At 59.0% G+C, this 18,782-nt stretch overlaps 1 protein-coding gene across 7 annotated transcripts in view; it reads right to left on the reverse strand.

Moving 5' to 3' along the window:
- ABLIM2 (actin binding LIM protein family member 2) overlaps positions 1 to 18,782 on the reverse strand; it is a 140,499-nt gene that overhangs the window by 27,362 nt on the left and 94,355 nt on the right. For 3 of the 7 annotated variants that reach the window (XR_012062909.1, XM_072946759.1, XM_072946742.1), the window contains 2 exons: positions 4,565 to 4,617; positions 3,931 to 4,072 (listed from right to left, as the gene is read on the reverse strand). Coding sequence is in view for 6 of the 7 variants with exons in the window: in XM_072946759.1 (XP_072802860.1) it covers positions 3,931 to 4,072; positions 4,565 to 4,617 (195 nt within the window). In the remaining variant the exon portion in view is untranslated. Of the gene's footprint in view, positions 1 to 668; positions 1,310 to 3,930; positions 4,073 to 4,564; positions 4,618 to 10,472; positions 10,527 to 11,042; positions 11,145 to 17,491; positions 17,591 to 18,782 lie in introns of those variants that run through there. The other 4 variants (XM_072946751.1, XM_072946731.1, XM_072946764.1 and 1 more) reach the window with 3 other exon arrangements.

Raw genomic sequence — 18,782 nt, forward strand, 5'->3', positions numbered from 1 at the left:
TGTGTCCCCCTCCCAAAATTCTCGTGGGATTGGCAAATAGCAAATCAGGTCCCTCTTTCTTTCAGCCATGGACGAAGACACATGAGAATGATTTTTTCTCGCCTGGGAGCTCCAGAGGACTCACGGGGAATGGGGAAAGCCATTTCCATCCAAGACCCCAGCCCACTTTCTTCCCGCGAGCAGGGGAAGAAAAGTGGATGGAAGCGCCGTCTCCCAACCATCACGCCGATGTGCCCTGCGAGGCACCCAGGAGGCCATCTCGGGCCCGGGCAGGGTGGGCGGCCCACGAAGACAAGGTCGTCCCATCAAGCATGGGCCTCCACGGGGACGGGCACACGGCAGGTGACACACAGTGGCAAAGCCACAGGCAGGGTGGGGCAGTGGCCCACACTGGACCACCCGTCTGTGCTGCCTTCGTCTCTAACGCACAGCTGTCCCCACCCCAGTCTTCAGGCCCACCCTGAATCCTCTCACGTGCTCGGACTTCAGCAGGGCCTTTTTCCCTGCGGAAGTGTAGGGTCCTCTCTGGGGACCACCGTGTCCTCGGGGAAGGCTCTCCAGCCGGCCTGGGGCTGTGTCTTCCGCTGAGCTGCCTCTGACTCCCTAGAAGGGGATCTTGGGGACCTCAAGAGGGAGGACAGACTTGAAGGGTTAGGGAGGTGGGACCAGAGCAGCAGCAGGCCCGTCTGCGGGGTCTGGGCCAGGGGAGGGGGGCCCACGTGACCTTGTGTTCTTCTAGGGGCCGTGAATCTCACCCTATAAGGCTCAAGACTCTTCTTCCAACAGAAAATCAGTACCATCCCTTTCCTGTGCAGAAATCAGGTTCATCACTGCCCCAGGTAGACAACAGAGTCTATGATAAAACATGTATTTCAGTGAGACCTCCTTTAGAGGGGTTGGCAGTGCTGGCTGAGAACCACTGCCATGGTGGAGAGGCATGTCACACTGCTTGGCCATAGCTGCTCCATTGTCTGCTTTCCTGCTGGGGCCCGGGGACCGGGACGAATTCACCACCTCCTCTCTGCTGCCTAGCCCTGTGTCCAGCACATAGTAGGTGCTCAATGCATGTTTGGTGAAAGGACGGATGAATGACTGAATGATGAATTTAGGTGAGATGTGCTGATGGGGTCATGAGTGGGATGAGGGTGGGCCTGGCCCTGGGGAGCCCACGGAGGACCCTGGCGGCGGCAGCGGGCTGTGCGGGCTTGCCCCCAGCGGCGTCTCTGCCTCTCCCAGCTCCCTGCGCGCTTCTCCAGGGCAGGCGCTGCTCTTGTCTTCTCGGTACCCCCCTTGGCGCCCCGCACAGCGTCTGGCACAGAGTGAGGGCTCAATAAATACCCGTTGAATTTAACGCATCTCAATTCAACAAACATTTACTGAGCACCCACTGTGTAGAGTGTCACAATCCTACCTTCCTGGGCGCGCTACAGATGGATGTCCCAGGGACACAGGTGTGCCTTGCTGCGTGCAAATGCTCTGTTTGACACCGGTTGTCGGCAAATGAAACTGGTGTTGATGGATTGGGGGCTACTTGGTGAGATCCGAAGGAACCCCAGAAAAGAGGGTGGATAACCTCAGTTTATGGATAACCCTTAAGAAGCTGGCAGACAGCAAGGCTTGCCTGATCTATGCACGGCCAGTAGCTTGGGTCCTCGCTGCTACTTCCATGCACATCGGGAAACCAGGCCACATCATCAGATAGAAAGAAAGGGATCATTGTGATGGTTAGATGGGGCTTCCCACCCGGAGGAGCTGACAAAACAGCAATGGCAGGGAAGGGGTGACAGATCTATGATCACGTCATCCTGAGCTCGCATCCGTGAAGGAGGAGAACACAGCACACACAGGCTGTTTGTACCACGGAGGAACCGCCCCAGGTAGAGCATGATTCCCAGCACGGGCACCTGGAATCCTGCAGCCCCGGGTGCACGGGGACGGGAAGAGCCCGTTCCCACCTGCGGTCACACGTGCAGCCTGTGACGGGGACGCAATGGCAAGGAATGGAGCTGACATACAGACCTGGCAGGCATGTGACCAGCCAAGCAAACAGCTGTGCAGCCTCAGGCCTGGCAGGGCCACAGCCTGGGGGATGCCTAGGACGACTGCAGGGCACCTCGCCCTGCAGCTGCGGAGGAGGAAGCAACAGTCACACAGCAGGTCAGTGGCACAGGGAGGTCCCCATGGGGCGGCCCATCTCCTGCCCAGGCTTCTCCCCACGTGGTGTCCCCACCTCCCTTGGCCCCAGCCACGGGCCGGCTGTGAAGGTACATGGGACTCCCCGGAGTGGGGGGTGGCAGCAGCTGCCCCCCGAGGACAGACTAGGGGAGGTGGTGGCCATCAGCCTTGCAGATGCAGGCCCGCCCAGCACCGGCAAGGGAAGGACTGAAGCTCTAGCGTCAGACCACCACAGACCCCCAGAGTCCTTTCCTGAGCACCCTCACTCCCTCGGGGCTGATGCCTTGGTGCCCTCCAGATGTGGGGGGTGCCGGGGGTGCTGGTGCAGCAGGAGCGCTGCGCTTTGCAAACACAATTGCCGTGAGTTAAAATGGAGCACAAAGCAGAGGGGCCCATGGCCAAGGCCAGTGGCCAGGGCCCACGTGCAAGTCCTGCATGACCAGGCACAGCTGAGCGGGAGGACCTGCTGCCCCTGCCGGGTTGGGGTCTGCCCATCGGTTCTCCCGTGACCAGCCCTGCCGCTGGAGGGACGGGCAGCCTGCCACGGCCCTTCCAGACCAGCCCCAGGAGAACTAGAGGGCCACCTGGACGAGTCCCTCTGGGGTACTCCCTGGCGTGACCTTCCCATGGTGACGTCAGCCCTGGGAGCTGGCTCTGCGGTCCCACCTAGAGAGATGCAGCCCAGGCGGGCTGGGGCGCAGGGGCGCGTGGGCGTCTGCTCACGAAGCTCGTGCGAAAGACAACACATCCTTCCTTTGTTCAGACTTCTTCTTTAGCGAGTGGTAATCTCCCAGCTTCCTCACTGCGCCCCTCGCCAGAAGCCCTGCACCCTCACTGGTGAGACAGTTCACAGCATGAGGATGGTGATGGCGATGGAAGACAGAGGGTTTGCTGAGCACCTACTACGGGGCAGGCACAGAGCCGGCTGCACACGTGGTGCCTCCCTCGGGTCTCTAACCACCCGCCAGGAGCACAGGTGGGACCGAGGCCCTGACAGTGGTCAGGTGGCTAGTCACTGGTGGGCTAGGGTTTGAACTCGGGTCTGCCTCATGGCACAGCCAGTGCCTTTCCTCTGCTTTCTCCCATGCCCATCCGCTCCCGGCCTCGGCTTCCAAGCTAAGCTTCCCCTTTGCCCACATGGCCCGCCTGGACCCCAAGGCCACGGCCGCAAACGATTCCATGCGTTAGACCCAGCTAGCTGTCATTCTCGCTGGGCGAGGGACGGCCTCTGGACGTGAAGACCGTTACCAGGAGTCTCACACTATGTCTGGTGAGCACGCCTGCTCAGACCCATGACCCCCCGAGGAGACAAGGTCCCGGCTCCCCGTCCCATGTGCAAGATGAGCGTAAGAGACGGGACAGTGCTGTTCTCGACTCCGAGTCTGGACTCGCCCGCCTGGACCATGCTCCTGTCCGCTCTGGAGGGAAATGGGCCCTCAGCGTCCAGCCTGGCAGCCCGGAAGCCTTTTTCCCGAAAGAGCCCAGGAGCCTGATTTGGTCTCCTACCCTCTTGCCAATTCTGGAAAGCTCTGGGAGACCCACTGGCGCAGTCTAAGGGATGTCCGTCTGAGGGGGGCCAGCACACGGCTAAGCGTCCGCTCCCCACCAGTCTGCCCTTCTGTCCTCCAGTTTGCTCTCAGAATTTTTAACGAACCAGGCTTAGGTCTGGAGGGACTGGTTTGAAGTGGCGGGCCCCTTTTCTGTCAAGCCCTTTGGTGCCACACTGACAGCTCCGTGCTCAAAAGAACCACTCACGTGAGTAAAAGTTGTCCCCTTGCGTCATTTGGAGAGGGCCTCTATCGGTCCCGCTGCTGTGGGACAGAGACTGGCTGTCCGGGTCTGGAGAGTTAGTCCGAGTGTCTGCGTCTCCCTTGAGAATCAGCCAGCTGGTCTTCTGCTGAGAGAAGGAAAAAAAGTCACGTGAATTTCCAGGTCCCCTGCAAGGGCACTGCCCCATTTCACAGATGAGGAAACTGAGGCACTGGGTGGTCAGGGGCCCAGATGGTTTCACGTGGAGAGAGCCAGCCTTGGGCTATCCTCACACCCACCCACCTTCCTTAAAGACAAGCAAAGGGGGCCTTAGTCCCTGAGCCAGGGCGGGCAAGCTCGGCCCGTGGGCCGAATCCTAATTCCCGCACTGTGATCTGCTTTCCTGTCTTTCAAGACATCTCCTCATTTACAAAACCACGACCACGTTAACCCGGCACATAACAGGGACGTCGTAGCAGATGTGCTAATCATAAGCGTAGGAAGGAGGCTGCCGGGACCTCTTCTTAAATTTGGTCCCTGTTCTGTGTGGCTTCATGGGACCCTCAAGGAACAGAACCGAGGAGGGGGAGCCTGAGGCTTCTGAACGAGGCCGTTCCCACCCCTTCAGCTCCTGCATTACCTTCCTGTTATCCGGGTCAAAACCTCCATCCTCCCCATCTGACCGCCTCGCAGCTGGAAGGGAAGAATTAATTGGTCAAGACAGCGCGCCACTGATTCCGGGTGTCCGCGTCACAGTTCCCACGGCACAGTCATGCTCAGAAATGGAAACTCATCAAAGAAACAGTGGCCAGCCCTCGTCCTTTTAAGGGCTGAGGGACAGGGCCAGCTGGAGAAGGTTCTGGCAGGAGCGCTGCCTGCGGAGGGCTGGGTGCCTGCACAGGGTGGGCTTAGATCAGAGCAGGTGTGTGCAGCGATGTCTAATTACAATGACAGCCAAGCCCCGACCTGGGGAAATCGTGTCCTGTTCTTGGATGCGCCCACCTGGCATTCTGCAGAACCCACTTTGTACGTGTCAAGTTTAAAGTAACAGAAGTTCCCAGTCATCCAGCCCCTGCTGGGTCAGTCTCAGCTGGGCGCTGCATGGACATCGCTGCTTATCCCCACACAACAACCCATTTCTCAGATCAGAGAGACCACGTGTCTTTCTCAAGATCAAGGATCCACGGGTGGCAGGGGCGGACATTTGAACCCTGGCAATCTGACTTCAAAGTCCTTCCTCTGTCTGCCCCAACTCACTTCCCACAAAACACAAAACGGGGAGCAAGTCATGCCGCTGGAAGAATTCCACGAAGAGCAGTGAAGAGGGTGCAATGCACAACCAGAGATGAGCTCAGTGGAACCGAGCAACACCATCCTCTGTGCAGCGGCCTATCTGGAGCTGAGTGAAGAGGTGTCTGTGTTCTCCACTGGCCTGTTTTGGGGGAGGGGAGTCACCCAGCTGGGCTGACGTTACCTCAACCAAGCAGGAGAAAGTTAATCACACGAGGGCATGCAGACAGTTCTCAGCATCCAGTCCGGCATGTAGAGACCCAGCCCGTGCACCCGGGCTGACTCACCGGCCCCATGCACGGAGCAACGGAAAGGAAAGCCCCAGTCCTTCGCCACCTGCCGCGGACCGAGGCTGCAGTAAGGACGTGCTGGGGTGGACTCCTTACCTGCCGCCTGCGGAGGGCTGGGACCTTCTAGCGTTTTGGAGCCCCCTGCCTTGTGCACCACCAAGGACAAGACTGACATTAGGCCTGAGAGCTTGGAAATTGGGGATTGGGCTACCGGACCTTGACAAGATAAGGCCACAATTGAAGACTGCTCTAGACATACTGACATTTCTTTCCTCCCGACTGCTACTGCTCCTCCTCCTCCCAGGAGAGACAGTGGTTTACAATATGAAAATAAAACCCCTGCTGTCTCCCCTGGCGGAGGAAAATTGATGGCCAGCCGCGAGAGGGGTTACGGTGATGGAGAGGCAGAGGGGCAGGGAGCGCAGAGGTGGACGCACGCCTGTCGACATGGGCTCTCCCGTCGCCGGGACAACGGCCATCGCCAGGCAGCGCAGCCGAGTGTCTGGCTACACAGCAGCCGCGAGAGTCACGGCCCCAGGGACAGTCAGGCCAGCGGCTGCTTGGCATTCTGAGAGCGTCGCTGCTGCCACATCCAGGAGGGCCCCCAGCGTGGGCTGCTGGTGAAGGTGAGCGAGCCGCATCCCTGGACACCTCAGAGGCCCCCGAAGGGACCGCCACACTTGGGGTAATTTGCACGTGCAAAAGCAAATCAGCAGCCTCTAACCGAAGGGCGTTTTGGGATGTGAAACCCCAGGAGCTCAGGCCACAGGGCCCAGCGGCCACGCCGCGTCTGAGGACTGCACGCAGCCGTGGGGAGTGCATTGGGCCAGACGAGCTCCGCCGTACAGCTACCTCGGGGCTTAGAACAGGGCCGCACCTCTGGCAGAGGGGATATCCCACCGGGATTTAGCAAGTGTTCTCTGCAAACGTCAGCAGCTTTGCCAGGTGGGCACAAGGTAACCAGACTTAAAACAAGGGCTTTCCAGAGCCCAGGTCTGCCAGCCTGCAAAACACACCAGGGACGCTCTTGAGGAGCAGGAGCTCGGCTAGGCAGAGAGAAGGATCTGGCACTTGGCGTTACTTGCGGGCTGCTTCCTTCACGGCACTGAGCCTCGGTTTCCTGGTCTGTAAAATGGGCAAACACCACCCACTCCCAACCACTCCATGCTGTGAGTCTCGCCCGGGCTAACATGTGAGGCTGCAACATGATGGGGAACTCAGCTTACAGGTCTGAAATATTAGGACGAAACAAGAGGCTCCCTGCTGACTTGGAGCATGTGTTTCAGGGAGCCAGGAAAAGACAGGTCAATCCAGGACCCCTGGAGAAGTCGGACTGAGAGCGTCTTCCCTCCCACAAGCAGGTCCTCCTGAGCCCTGGGGTGAGTCTGCCGCGAGCGCCCTTTGGGGAGAGGCTGACGTCCTGCTCCCTGCAGCCCTCGGTGAGTCTTTGGGGGAAGTGCCCCAACGAGAGTGGGAGGTCTCTGATTTTCTCTCTGGCTATGGAGTCAGCCTGTCTTCCCTGTCCTCCCATCCCAAAGCCAAAATGAGCCTCAGCCCCACACCCAAGGAATCCCAGAGAGACACACAAGACGAGATGAATCCCCACGTTACAACAGGGACCAAAAACGGAGCTTAGAGTACACGCTGCACGGCCGCCTCTGCTGTCTGGTTTGGGTGGGCGGCCCCGGGAGGCGGGAGGGAGGGAGGGAGCCCCCCTCTGTCTGCAAAGGCGGGTGTGGGAGGGGACGGCCGCCACCCCTGCCTCCTGGGCCACTCCTCCCATGCACATGGCCTTCGGATGGCCCCCACGTGCTTGCTTACAAGTGAAACAAGACATCTGTCCCCATAGCTGGACAGTCAGCTTCCTGGGAAATCTGGGGGCGGCATTACTTTTTCCTCTTGAATTCATTTTAAATGGTCTGAAAACCGGGCCAGCCTCCCTCCGTTGAGAGGAATGTTCTGCCCTGTGTCGAGCATCCCAGGGCCTCCCCTGGAGCCCCTCAAAGCCGGATCCCCCCTCCAGAGGAGGAACCAGGTCCGCGAGGGCGTCGGAGCTGGCAGGGGCGTGGCTGTGGCTGGAGTCCTGTCTGCCTCAAAGGGTCCTGGGTTCAACACCGCGAGCCACTCAGGACCGTTCAAAAGAGACCAAAAGCACCCCGGTCATGGCTGGACGTCCAGCAGGTGGTGGGAGGCACCCGCGCCCGCCTTCTGCTGTTCTGCCGCGTCTCTTCCCGGCGGGATGTGATCCTTCCTCCCCTTCCTCGCCCCCTCCTCCTAATTTCCCACTCAATTCCTTTTGCTTCCTCTCTTCTCTATCTTATTCTCTTTTTTTAAGCCATTAAATTGTAACCAAGTAGGGTTAGAACTAAGGTAGTTCAAGAAAATACTGTTGGTCCCTTAAATGCAGTAAAATGAGAGCGGTGGGTGCAGGGTGCAGGCAGACCTGGGTGGGACGTGGCCACCGACAGGTCACTTCGTAGCCCTGGCCTTAGCTTCCTGGTCTGTGATAACGCCAGTCGCAGGGCTGTGCAGAGATGAAACACCGCACGCACAATGCAGCTACGTGGCTGCTAGTCACCCTCGTCCTCCACCTGGTGTCCCCACCTGGCCTCCCCCTGCCTGGCCATCCTCACACTAGATGCTCGCTTCCCCAAAACAGGAATGGGGCGACAGCACTGAAAAGAGCGTTGCTAGTCTTTTTAAAGAAACAAAAGCTTTTGATGAGTTGGAAATGAAACATTGAAAAGTAAATACATTAATTAAAAAGTGTAATTTTTGAAACTCACTGAACATAGTCTCTTAAATTAATTAAACGGCCCAGGAATGCAACATTATCACCCAGAGTCTGGAGATGAAAATGGTGGCTTCTGGTGGGCCACCAACCAGATGGCCCACTGAGGGATGACTGGATGGGCAGTTTGCTGGGATTGGGGGATGCGGGCTGCCAGGGGCTGTAAACACACACGTGCACGTTCACACACGTGCTCGCACACGTGCATGCCCCGCCCTGCCCCACACACTTCCAACAGGTGTGTGCCGGCTGAAGGGGGCAAATCTTACACACTCAAAACATCTCAGATGCTCTGGAAATCAGATGCATCCCAACACATCCGTCACGTCCTGAGGGTGTCAGGAGAGCTGGCTGAGGGGACGGCCTGCCAGGCGTGCACGCCCACCCCGTTCGCGGCCATGTCCATGCGAGTGGGGACAGGTGGTCCTCGGCTTCACCCTCACAATGTGGCTGAGCTCCTGGCAGAGGAAAGGCACTCTAGAGGGTTTATTTTGGAAAATAACCAATAAGCCCAAATTCTACAACGTTCAAATGGCTTTGGTATTGCTTAGCGTCCAGTCATACAGGAAACTACCTGACTTTGGAAAGCAGAGGTGTTTATATGCTGATTATGAAAAAGTAATAAAGAAAACCACTGGTAAGAGTAAACTGAATCTCCACTGCGCGATCTCGTTAAAGGACGCAGTCTCGGAAGCTCTTGGTCTCCGATCTGGCTCCATCAGATGCCACACTCCGATTTCCTGCCTGTCCCCCTCCTGGGGGCCGCCCCTCCTACTCTGTGTGGGACATGACGTGCCAGAGGCTAACGAGAGCCAAGTCAGCAGTCCCTCCTGCAGGCGAGGACAGAACCGGCCTGCGTGTGGGCGCCACGGCCCAAAGGCACCACTGTGTGCTTGCTCCTGCCTTCCCCGGGACTCAGCTTCCCCACCTGGGACACAAGGGGCCGGTCTGGACCACCTCTGAGGGCCCTGGACCCTACGAGCCCCTCCGTCTCTGAGCCCTCGGGAAGATCTGTGCTCTCGGCTTCTCTGGCTGAGAAGCCGTGCTAAAAGGCATCGCCTTCCGGAGACCCAGGACTTTTCATTGACTGTTTTCTTTCTCGGGAAGAGGAAGAAATACACAAAGCACAGGGCTGACTGCAGTCAAAGAGGAAATTTAAAAACCAAAAAACAAACCTTGTTGTTTGCACAACTGGACCACGGATTTGTCAGTAACCCACCGAAAACATACTTTTATACGATTCCGCCCAACAGCGTCCACCCGGTCAGCAACAGGGGGCGTGGCTGTTTTTTGGCTGCATCTGGACAAGAATTTAAGTATGTGAATTCCCCTTCCCAACTCTCTAGACACGTAATAACAATAACAATCCCCATCATGTGTACAGCACTTCACAGTTTAGAACATGTTTCCAGGTACATTATCCCATTCAGTCCTCGCAACCAGCCTGTGAAAAGGGCAGGGTGGAGGAACTGGTCCTGTTTTGCAGACAAGGGGACAGAGGCTCAGGATGGTGAAATCACCAGAAAGTCCATGAGGAAACAGAGGGGAGACCTTGACCCTTCCGCTCCCTGCGCACCTGTGCCCGGCAGGCTCAGGCGGAGCGGAGGTGGACGGTCACCCCTCGGGGGAAACCGGAGGACTGAAAGACACCCACACCACCAAACATCTCCAGCCCTGGTTGGCTGATGCAAGAACTCCCTTCGACTGAAGGCCAGGTCCTTCATTCTACCGTCAGCCATGCCCACAACACAGGGCTTAAGCTCTCCAATCAATGCCTGGTGCTGGCGTGTTCTGTTCTCCAAAGACCGGGCTGGGTCAGGTTGTGGTCCAAGCACCTCCATCCCTCACCATCTTGGCCCAAGTTTGCCTGGCTGCTTCCCTCAGAGTAGCACCACTGAAGCCACCAAGACCAGCTCTCGGCCACAAAGTCCCATCCCCAGCCTGGCCCCTGTGAGTCAGCCCTGGGTTTATACACACAGGGGTGTCCTTACTCGACAGACGTTTCATTGTCATTTCTGAAGGGGGCTCTCGGGAATCTGCACCTAATACTCAGACTGTGGGGCCTCTGGGGTGCCCTCCCCACCGCGTATCAGAGCACAACAAAGGGGAGCACGCAAAAGCAATGGTGTCAACACGCATGCGGGGCAAACGCAGCAGCAGAGGAGGTCCGGCTGTACCGTGCTGCCTGTAGATGGGGGGCTTCCTATAAATGTTATCTTTGACGCCAGTGTCTGGGAAAGAAGAAAGAAAAAGAAGATAAGGAGAGCAAGCACATCGTGATGGTTTCCATTCTACCGCTGTTTGTCAGCAGCGATCTGTCACCCAGATTTGGAATCACCAGGAAGAACCTGGCACCCCGCTGGCGCCCCGGCCCCACACCGCGGATCAGCCTCGCAGCCCAGATGCCACCTGCCGTCTGAAGCGGGCAGAGGGAAAGAGGCAGCTGGAGGGGGCGGCCAGGGACATCTGGGGTCCTGTCGGCCCCTCTCTAGCCCGTCCCCAGGAGGGCAGCAAAGTCTCCCGGTGTTTGCAGGGCTTTGGGAGAAAAACACGCACGTGCCAAGTGGGGATGTGCAACCCATCTGCAGATCTTTAAAGAATCTCAGAATTTGGGGGTGGGGGAGATGGAAAGGCTTGGGGATCATGCAACTCCCGCTGAGGCCGGGCAGGTCCTCCCCCCGCCCCCCACAACTCAGGTGCGGACAGACGGTCTGCCCGGGGAGCGGCCGTGCGCCCCGGGCGCCTACCTGGGATGTGGAAGTGGCGAGGAGCCTGCTGGTAGGTGGAGGGGGGAGGCCTGCTGTCTGAGAGCGCGGAGAGGCTGGGGGTGCTCCGGCCACTTTCACTGCCTCCAGACGGAAGAGCAAGGACAGCGGACAGAAGGCGGCGAGGGGAAGCAGAGGAAAGCATTTCAAGCATGAAAGCTAGTGAGTCCCTCTCCCCTGCCGGTAGGGCCACCGAACCCTCTGCCCAGGGGACAGAGTGTGGCTCCCACCCACTTCCAGGTGGGGCCCCAGACTTGTTAATCCAACCTTGAGGGACCCCCGGCAGTGGCCCAGGTGCAGCAGCAGGAGCGTCCCGGCAGGGCCCCAGCTGGGCCCCGCCTCGTGGGAAGGCTGGCCTGGCCGTGGCAGAGCCCCTCCTCGGGGCGCACAGCCTGGCTGCTGACATGTGAATCCAGAAAATCCCAAGTTCACTCAAACTCCGCACCCCCCCCTTCCTAAATATCCTTGTATAAAATAATGCCGCTTTCCCAGAGAATCCACATGAGCCATTCACAATAGGGTTTAAGTGCTAGAATTCATCAAAGTCTGTCCTTAAAAGCCACTGAGTAAATTTTATCAGCCAGGGGAATAAGGGATGGTTGCTATTAATCAGCCAGCATGTTTCCAAATTAAGCTATTTTTTTTTTTGCCAAATTAAACAGAAAGAGTCGTCTGATTCTGGCTCTGATCTTTTTAATCCCATCTGGGTTTGTGATTTCTGTTTTGCGAACAAGGTTGGATTATCAAGTCACAAATTTGGACATCGTGGTCACCCGGTGACCCTCCCCGCCTTGCACACACCTGTTTAAGGAATGAAATGAGACACAGGATGCAATGGGCACTGAGCACGGCGTGATGAGGCACACGGCTCGCTGTAGCAAGACACTCATAAGGCACCACACATTTCCTCCCCTTTCGCCCCAGGAAACCCTCGCCGCAGCACGTGGCAGCTTGGCAAAGGGAAAGAGACACTCTTGACTTGAAAATATCCCTTGTTCAAAGTCACAGCACCCTGAGGTGACATGGTGATGCAACAGCCTTCCACAGCAGGAGAGTGCCGGGTCCAACGTGGAGGCGGGCTGACGAGGAAGGGGTGGTAGGTGGGTGGGGGGAGTGCCCTCGCCCGGGTGGGGTGCGCTGGGGCCCAGCAGGGCATGCAGGGTGGCGGAGGCTCAGCTCGAACCGACCACAACCAGTGGCCCCAACAGTGCTGAGGCCACAAAGCGGACACTGACTACAGCTTCGAGTGTCTTCCTGGGCATGGCACCAAATTCACCTGCCCATGAGGATGGAACCTCGGGTAGGTGGCTGTCCTCCCTCGTGGCGTGAACCCTCTTTTCCCTAGCGCCGCACAGAACCTTCTGAATCCGCAGGCCAGTTCAAAGTCCTAGACCCCGGGGAGTGCACACTCACCCACCCCCACGTGCACGTAAAGGAACCCCAGATCCATTCTGCCGACAGTGGCTGACTCATCCACCCCCAAGGGTGGCAGGACGTGGTGGAAGCAGGGGCCTTAAACAAGCCATGTGCCTGGACTCTGGAGTGGCTGAGGACCACACACCCATCACCATGCCGGGCAAGCTCCCGGCACAGCCTCAAACAGCTCGTGTCTCTCCACAGGCGCCTGCAGACTCCACCTCATCATGGGACTCCTGGCCCCCAGCCCTGCCCACAGTGGCCTGTCCCACATCACACGCAGGAGTCTGTGTGTGTGCGTGTGGGTATCTTGAGGGGACCACAGCTTCCATCAGGTGCTCAGGGGGCCTGACACCCAGGGGCACAGAATGGTGGCCCGAATGGCCTGTCACACCCACCTCATCCCGGCCATCCAGGGGCTTCTACACCAGTCACCCAAATCTGGGACTTTGGACCTGGCCCAGGATGCCTCTGTTTGCCTCCCCTCCTCCCCTCTTCCCCTCCTGGAACCCCCTTTCCAACTGTTCCTTCCTGGGTCAAGGCTCAGGTGCAAAGCCTTCCCAGAGGACACAGTCCACCACTGACCATTCCCTTCTCTGGATACACGCCCCGCCTGCCCACTCACTGGGTCACTAAATCATCACAAAATGCACCCTAACATCGACCCGACGTGGGGCCACTCAGAGTACTTTGCTCACGACAGCCCTGCGGACAGGCCACCACTGCTGCCTCCTGCAGGAAGGACTGGCCGGAGCGCTGGGGGCCGGCGTCCTGGGGAGGCCCGACTCCGGCGCTGCTCTGGGGCCAGCTTCCTCCGTGGGCCCCTGACGTCACCACGCATATGGGGGAGCCAGAGGCAAGGCCGGCAGGGCAGCCACTTTGGAAAGGCTTGGAGGGCCCTTTGCCCTTCTGCTGAGGCTCGTCCTGGAGGTGGTTCAGGACCGAGGCTGCTCTGACCTCCGGTGGGGAGGGGTCTCTAGCCCCCCTAGGGAGGTGCCTGTCAGAGCACGGGAAGCCCTGGCTGGTGAGCGCCACCTACTCTGTTAGTCTGAGTCCACACGTTGCTGTAGAGCAGTTCGGGGCTGCACGGGGGCCCCTGCGAACCCCACGCCGTTCCTGCAGTTACTGCCTTATGTGTGGATGGCGCATCACCACGCTGGTGTTGTCCACACGCTTTACTTTATTTGTATTCCACCCGTTTTTCCCTCATGTCCCTTTTGTGACCTTGTCCAGGACACCAGGTGACACTGGTCATCACGTCTCCTCTGCCTCCCCTGGGCTGTGACCGTCTCTCAGACTCTCCTTGGATTTCACAACCTCGGCAGTTTGGAGATGCGCTGGTGGGGTGTTTCGTAGACTGTCCTCAGTCAGGGTTCGCTGGATGTTTTCTCTGGATGGGACAGGGGTTGAGGGTTTGGGGAGGAAGAGCATAGAGGGGAGGTCCCATCACGTCGGGGGCACCTGCTGTGACCTGCCACTGTGACACTGACTTGACCCCCAGCCGAGGTCGTGTTGGCCAGAATTCTCCACGTCCAGCTCCTCTCGTCCCCTGGCGCCGTCCTCTTTGGGAGGAAGTCACCGTGCACAGCTCACCCCTGATGGCTGGGGAGGCAGGTGCCCCTCCTGGAGGGCGGAGTCACAGTAAATTATCGCGAATTCTTCCCCCGGAGGTTTGTCTCTTCTCCCCTATTTATTTCTTTATTCAATTGTTTCTCTATATCAGTGTGGACTCGTGGACACTTACACTGTGGTGTCTGATCCAACAGCACGTCGTTCATTGTGCGGCTCAGTTGGTTCAGCTTTGCCCTCGGAAGCCCCCTCTGTTGGCTCCTGCTGCACCTTCTCCAGGTGCCCAGAGGCCAAGCCGACCCCCAGCCACGTGCAGGGGCCTCACGGGACACCACCAAGACGTGAGTGGGTTTGCACGTGTGCAGCTCCCTGCCATGTGCCGGTTCAGCCGATGACCACGGCTGCCAGGCTGACGGCCCAGGAGCGAGGGCCAGGGGTGTCTTTAGGAGCAGCAAGTGGGCGGAGCGGCACTGAGGCTCCGCATGTGAAGCCCGCCCTCCCTCTCACGCCCTGGAAGGAGGAGGAGGCTCGGTGGTCTCTCCTCACGGATGCTTAGCAAAATGGTTTTGGTAGCATCGCCTCCCCTTGGCACCCACCTGGGTGACCCTGCTGCCTGCTCTGTAACAGGTGAGAGGTTAGGCTTAAACCTTATGCTGTCCCAGGAGACATGTCGGGGACTGAGATTCATACTGAAGTGCAAATGGCTGCCACTGGCACCTACGCGGCACACAGGTCTTGGCAGGAGGGAGGTCCCAGGCACCGGGACATGGTGGGAAGGTGTGTCTGGGATGGGGGTTGGGCGGGGAGGAAGGGGCACCTGGCCAGGTCAGAGCAAGCACTGGCAGGTGAGCGCCTGCCTCTTCTTGGCGAGCCCTCCAACCCCAGTGTGGTTCAGAGGAAAATCTCCACCTGAGGAGCCAAAGAAGCCGAAGACGCTGCGAGGAGATACCAGGGAAGGTTTTCTTGGAGAGTGGGGCCAGACGCCAGGCTCTGTGACAGGCTAAGAGGAAGGCAAGTGGCCCTCGGTACAGCTGGCCACAGACTGCCCACAGGCTGGGATGCACAGAACCTGGGGGTCTGGATGAGAGGCGCCAGGGAGAAGGGGATGGGCCCCCTTGGGGTGGCCCCATAGCCCATGGATGGACACACCTGGTGAGTGAGGGCCTGCCCCTGGGCTCTGCCCAAGAGCTGTGACCCCCGCCGCCCAGAGACGTCCCCCTGAGCCCCAGGCTTCCCTGGGGAGAGTCCTGGGGAGAGGCTGGGGGCTCCCAAGGTCACGGATAGCCCTGGAAATTGGTGGGGGCAGAACCGTGGGTGTTGGGCTCCCCTGCATCCTGCACCAGAGGGGAGGGGGGCCTTGTCTGATTTCTGAACAAAGAGAACTGGGGGCCAAAGTGGCCAGGAGGGAACCAGGACCCGCCGCGGGGCCTGTGCCCACCCAGAGCAGACCGCAGCACCGTGCCTCCTGACCTTGGGACGCCCTTGGACGGGCTATGACAAGGACAGTTTCTGAACCACGTCGCGGTGGGCAGTGGCGGGGGGCCTGTCTGCACTGCCTGCCCTCCTCCCCCACAGAATGGGAGGAGGGGCCGCTCTGCTCCTGCCGAGGGGAGAGGGCTGCCCTTCCCTCTGCCCTGCTCCCTGGCCCTCTCCTGGGGCACAAATGGGGTGCTGCAGGCCTGGAGCTGCTGCCCAGGGGCCTGTCCTTGGTGAGGCCACCCCGGCCTTTCCTCACCCTGGCGCGGTAAGAACTCGAGGTGGGGGCTCAGAAAGGGGGGGGAGGGGTGGTCACGGGGTTGCTCCAGCTCCCGCCCCCGCCTGGATTGATTGAGGCACAGTGCCTCCCTGGGCAGTCAGCCCAGCTCGCAGGGCACTGCCCAGGGAACGAGGCCAGAGCAGCCGAGACGGCCACTGTCCCACCGTCTGGCCTCGTCTCGGGGCCTCACCTCTGCCAGGGGCCCCAGTGAGAATGGCGCCACACAGAGCTGGGCACGGCAGGCGGGGGGAAGCGGTCAGCCTTCTGACCTCAGAGCAAAGGGAGAAGAGGCACCTCCCTGGGAGGCCTGCCGTGACTCGTTTAAAAGTCTGATTCACTCAGGTTTGTGGCGTCTTCTGTCTGCCTCTTGAGTGAGCACCCGGCCCGGCCACACGACACCCCTGGGTCACGTGGCTGTGCGCCGGGCCCTGCCGGCTGTTCTCCCCTCACGGATGCGCCATTTTGGGCTTTGCTGCCGCTCCAAAGAGTCAGTACGTCCAGAAGAGGCCATGAGCTGTGGGGATGGCCCACGTCCCATTGATCGGGGATTCTTCTCAGCAGACAGATGGGGGTCGTGAAAACAAGCAATGATGACACACGTGAGAACCATCCAAGGTCCAAGGACCCCGCTGGGTGACCGTCCAGTGATGGAATAACCCAGCTGAGCTGGCTTCCTTGTCCCGTAATCTCGGTCCCTTTGGGACAAAAGGTTCTGGGAACTGGAACCTTAACACGCCTCTCAGGGAATCAGCAAGAGATCATCGTTGCTTCCTTTCTTGCCCTGAGAGCCTTTCCATGGTGTATCAGTCAGCGAGGGCTGGGTAACAAAGTACCACAGCTGGGTGGCTTACACAGCAGACATTTATTTCTCACAGTTCTGGAGGCTGTAGTCTCAGATCAAGGTCCGGCAGGGCTCAGTTTCTGGTGCAGCCTCTCTTCTTGGCTGTAGACAGCTGCTCTGCCCCATGTGGCCTTTCCTCTGAGCGCCAGTAGAGTCTTTTCCTCTTCCTAAAAGGCCGCTTGCCCACCCTATCAGATTGGGGCCCCCCTTTATGGCTTCATGGAACCCTAATAACCTCCTAAGCCTCCTTTCTCCAAATGCAGTCACATTGTGGGCTAGGACTTCAACACCTGAATCCAGGGGGACACAATCCAGTCTGTAACATTCAGGAAAACAAGACTTGGCCCTTTTCCTGGTGTGAGTCATGTACACGTGTCCAGGCAGGGGTGCGGAAGGCAGCATGTCTGCGCCCTGGGAGGAGCTGCAGCCATGCAGGGCGCACCCCCTGCCCAGACACCATGGGCTGAGGCTGGGGACGTCTCCACCTCTCTGCCTCAGCTTCTGCTCCCGATCCCCCGGGCGAGCAGTCCCTGTATCTGGCGAGCCGACGTGGGAAATAAAATGACACGACTCAGAGGAAGGCTCTTCAAACAAGTCCGGGGGTGGGCGCTGGGTGATTCCTAGTCTCTCCTCCCCACCTTGCCGCTGGCTCCCTGACGTGACGTGTTATCTCGAAGGAACATTTACACACTGACAGAAACAGATCCGGACGCACAAGACACAGAGCGAGGAGCACGGGCGTGAAACACGGGACGCGGGGAAGCCATGCGGCGGACACAGGACAGCGAGACACAGACGCGGCGGCCCTGCCAGCACCGCAGCCCGCAGCCCGCAGCCCGCGCGCCTTACCTCGGAAGTAGGGGATGTAATGATGTCTGAACACGGATGTAGGGCTTGGGTGTTGGGACAGGGACAGGCAGCTACTGGTACCAACACTCACAGTACCAGCTGCGGGCAACAGAGAGCAAGTCAGAGTCGGCCGCACGCTCACCGGCCACAAAGCCACAAAACATTCCCAGGCCCGGCTCCTCCAGGAACATTTTTGCTTCCTCTCTCGAAGAACACACACCATTCTGAGGCACCTGAAGGGGTCACCAAGGGTCCTCTGGGCCAGTGTGCTCCAGGTTTGGAGGGAGGAAGTCCTACCCTCTGTGGTCAGGGTGGCTGCCCCCAGGCCCGCTGGGTGGGAGCTGCTGGCCCCTGAGCCCTGCCCATTGCCCCACCTGGGACCTCCTTGGGAGCCAGAACCCAGGCGGAGGGCAGCTGGCAAGACCAGGGGTGATCTGTCACCCAGAAGTCATCCCGGCCTCGCCCAGCAGAGATTCAGGTCTTGGCTCTGGGGCGACCACCTGGACAGGCACAGCCGACAAGCCCAGGTGAACACATGGCGGTCAGGGGTCCGCAGAAGGGCCCCCAGGGAGGCCGGCAGCCCTTCCCCCTGACTCGCCAGCTCTCCTAGTCACTCCCTCCCTCCCTCACTCATTCACTCCCTCACTCACTGGTTCACTCCTTCACTCACTCACCCACTTTGCAAACATCTACAGAGCAGGATGTACCAGGCACACTGCACAATATCAATGAAAGTAACTTTGCAAATGAATGAGTTTTGATTTTTCCACAAAGGCTGCAAAAATCAGAGCTGAGTCCATGGAGGTGAGGATGGAACCATGCATCAGCTGGCCAAGGAGGAAGCCCCTAGGAAAAATCCCTCAAAACACAGCACCTGCATGGAGACCCTGTGGCCCCGACACACTGAGGGCAAGGCAGCGTTTAAAGGCAAGGAGAGCAATAGAGCTGGACGCCAAGCAGGGAGTGAGGTGGGACGGGGCAGAGAGGACCCTCCTTGGGCTTCTCCCCGCTGGGAGGGGCCTGACAGTGGCCTCTTACACATGTTCCCATGGGACAGTTGTCTCTGGGGCCAGTTGAAGTGTCAATGCACACGCTGACGCTAGCTTTTGTCCATTGATTTGGCCTTCACAGCACAAACCTTCCCCAAATCACACAGGCTCGGAACTAAGTGACTTCTGGTCTCCCACCTTTGTGCTGCTCTATCTTCCTGACGCCCGCTACTGCACATCAGCTGGATTCTGCGTGCTCAGTGCCGTCTGCATGTTTCACAGGATGGCTCCCCCAACCAACA

Source organism: Vicugna pacos, chromosome 2, assembly GCF_048564905.1.
Source record: "Vicugna pacos chromosome 2, VicPac4, whole genome shotgun sequence".
Lineage (NCBI taxonomy): Eukaryota > Metazoa > Chordata > Mammalia > Artiodactyla > Camelidae > Vicugna > Vicugna pacos.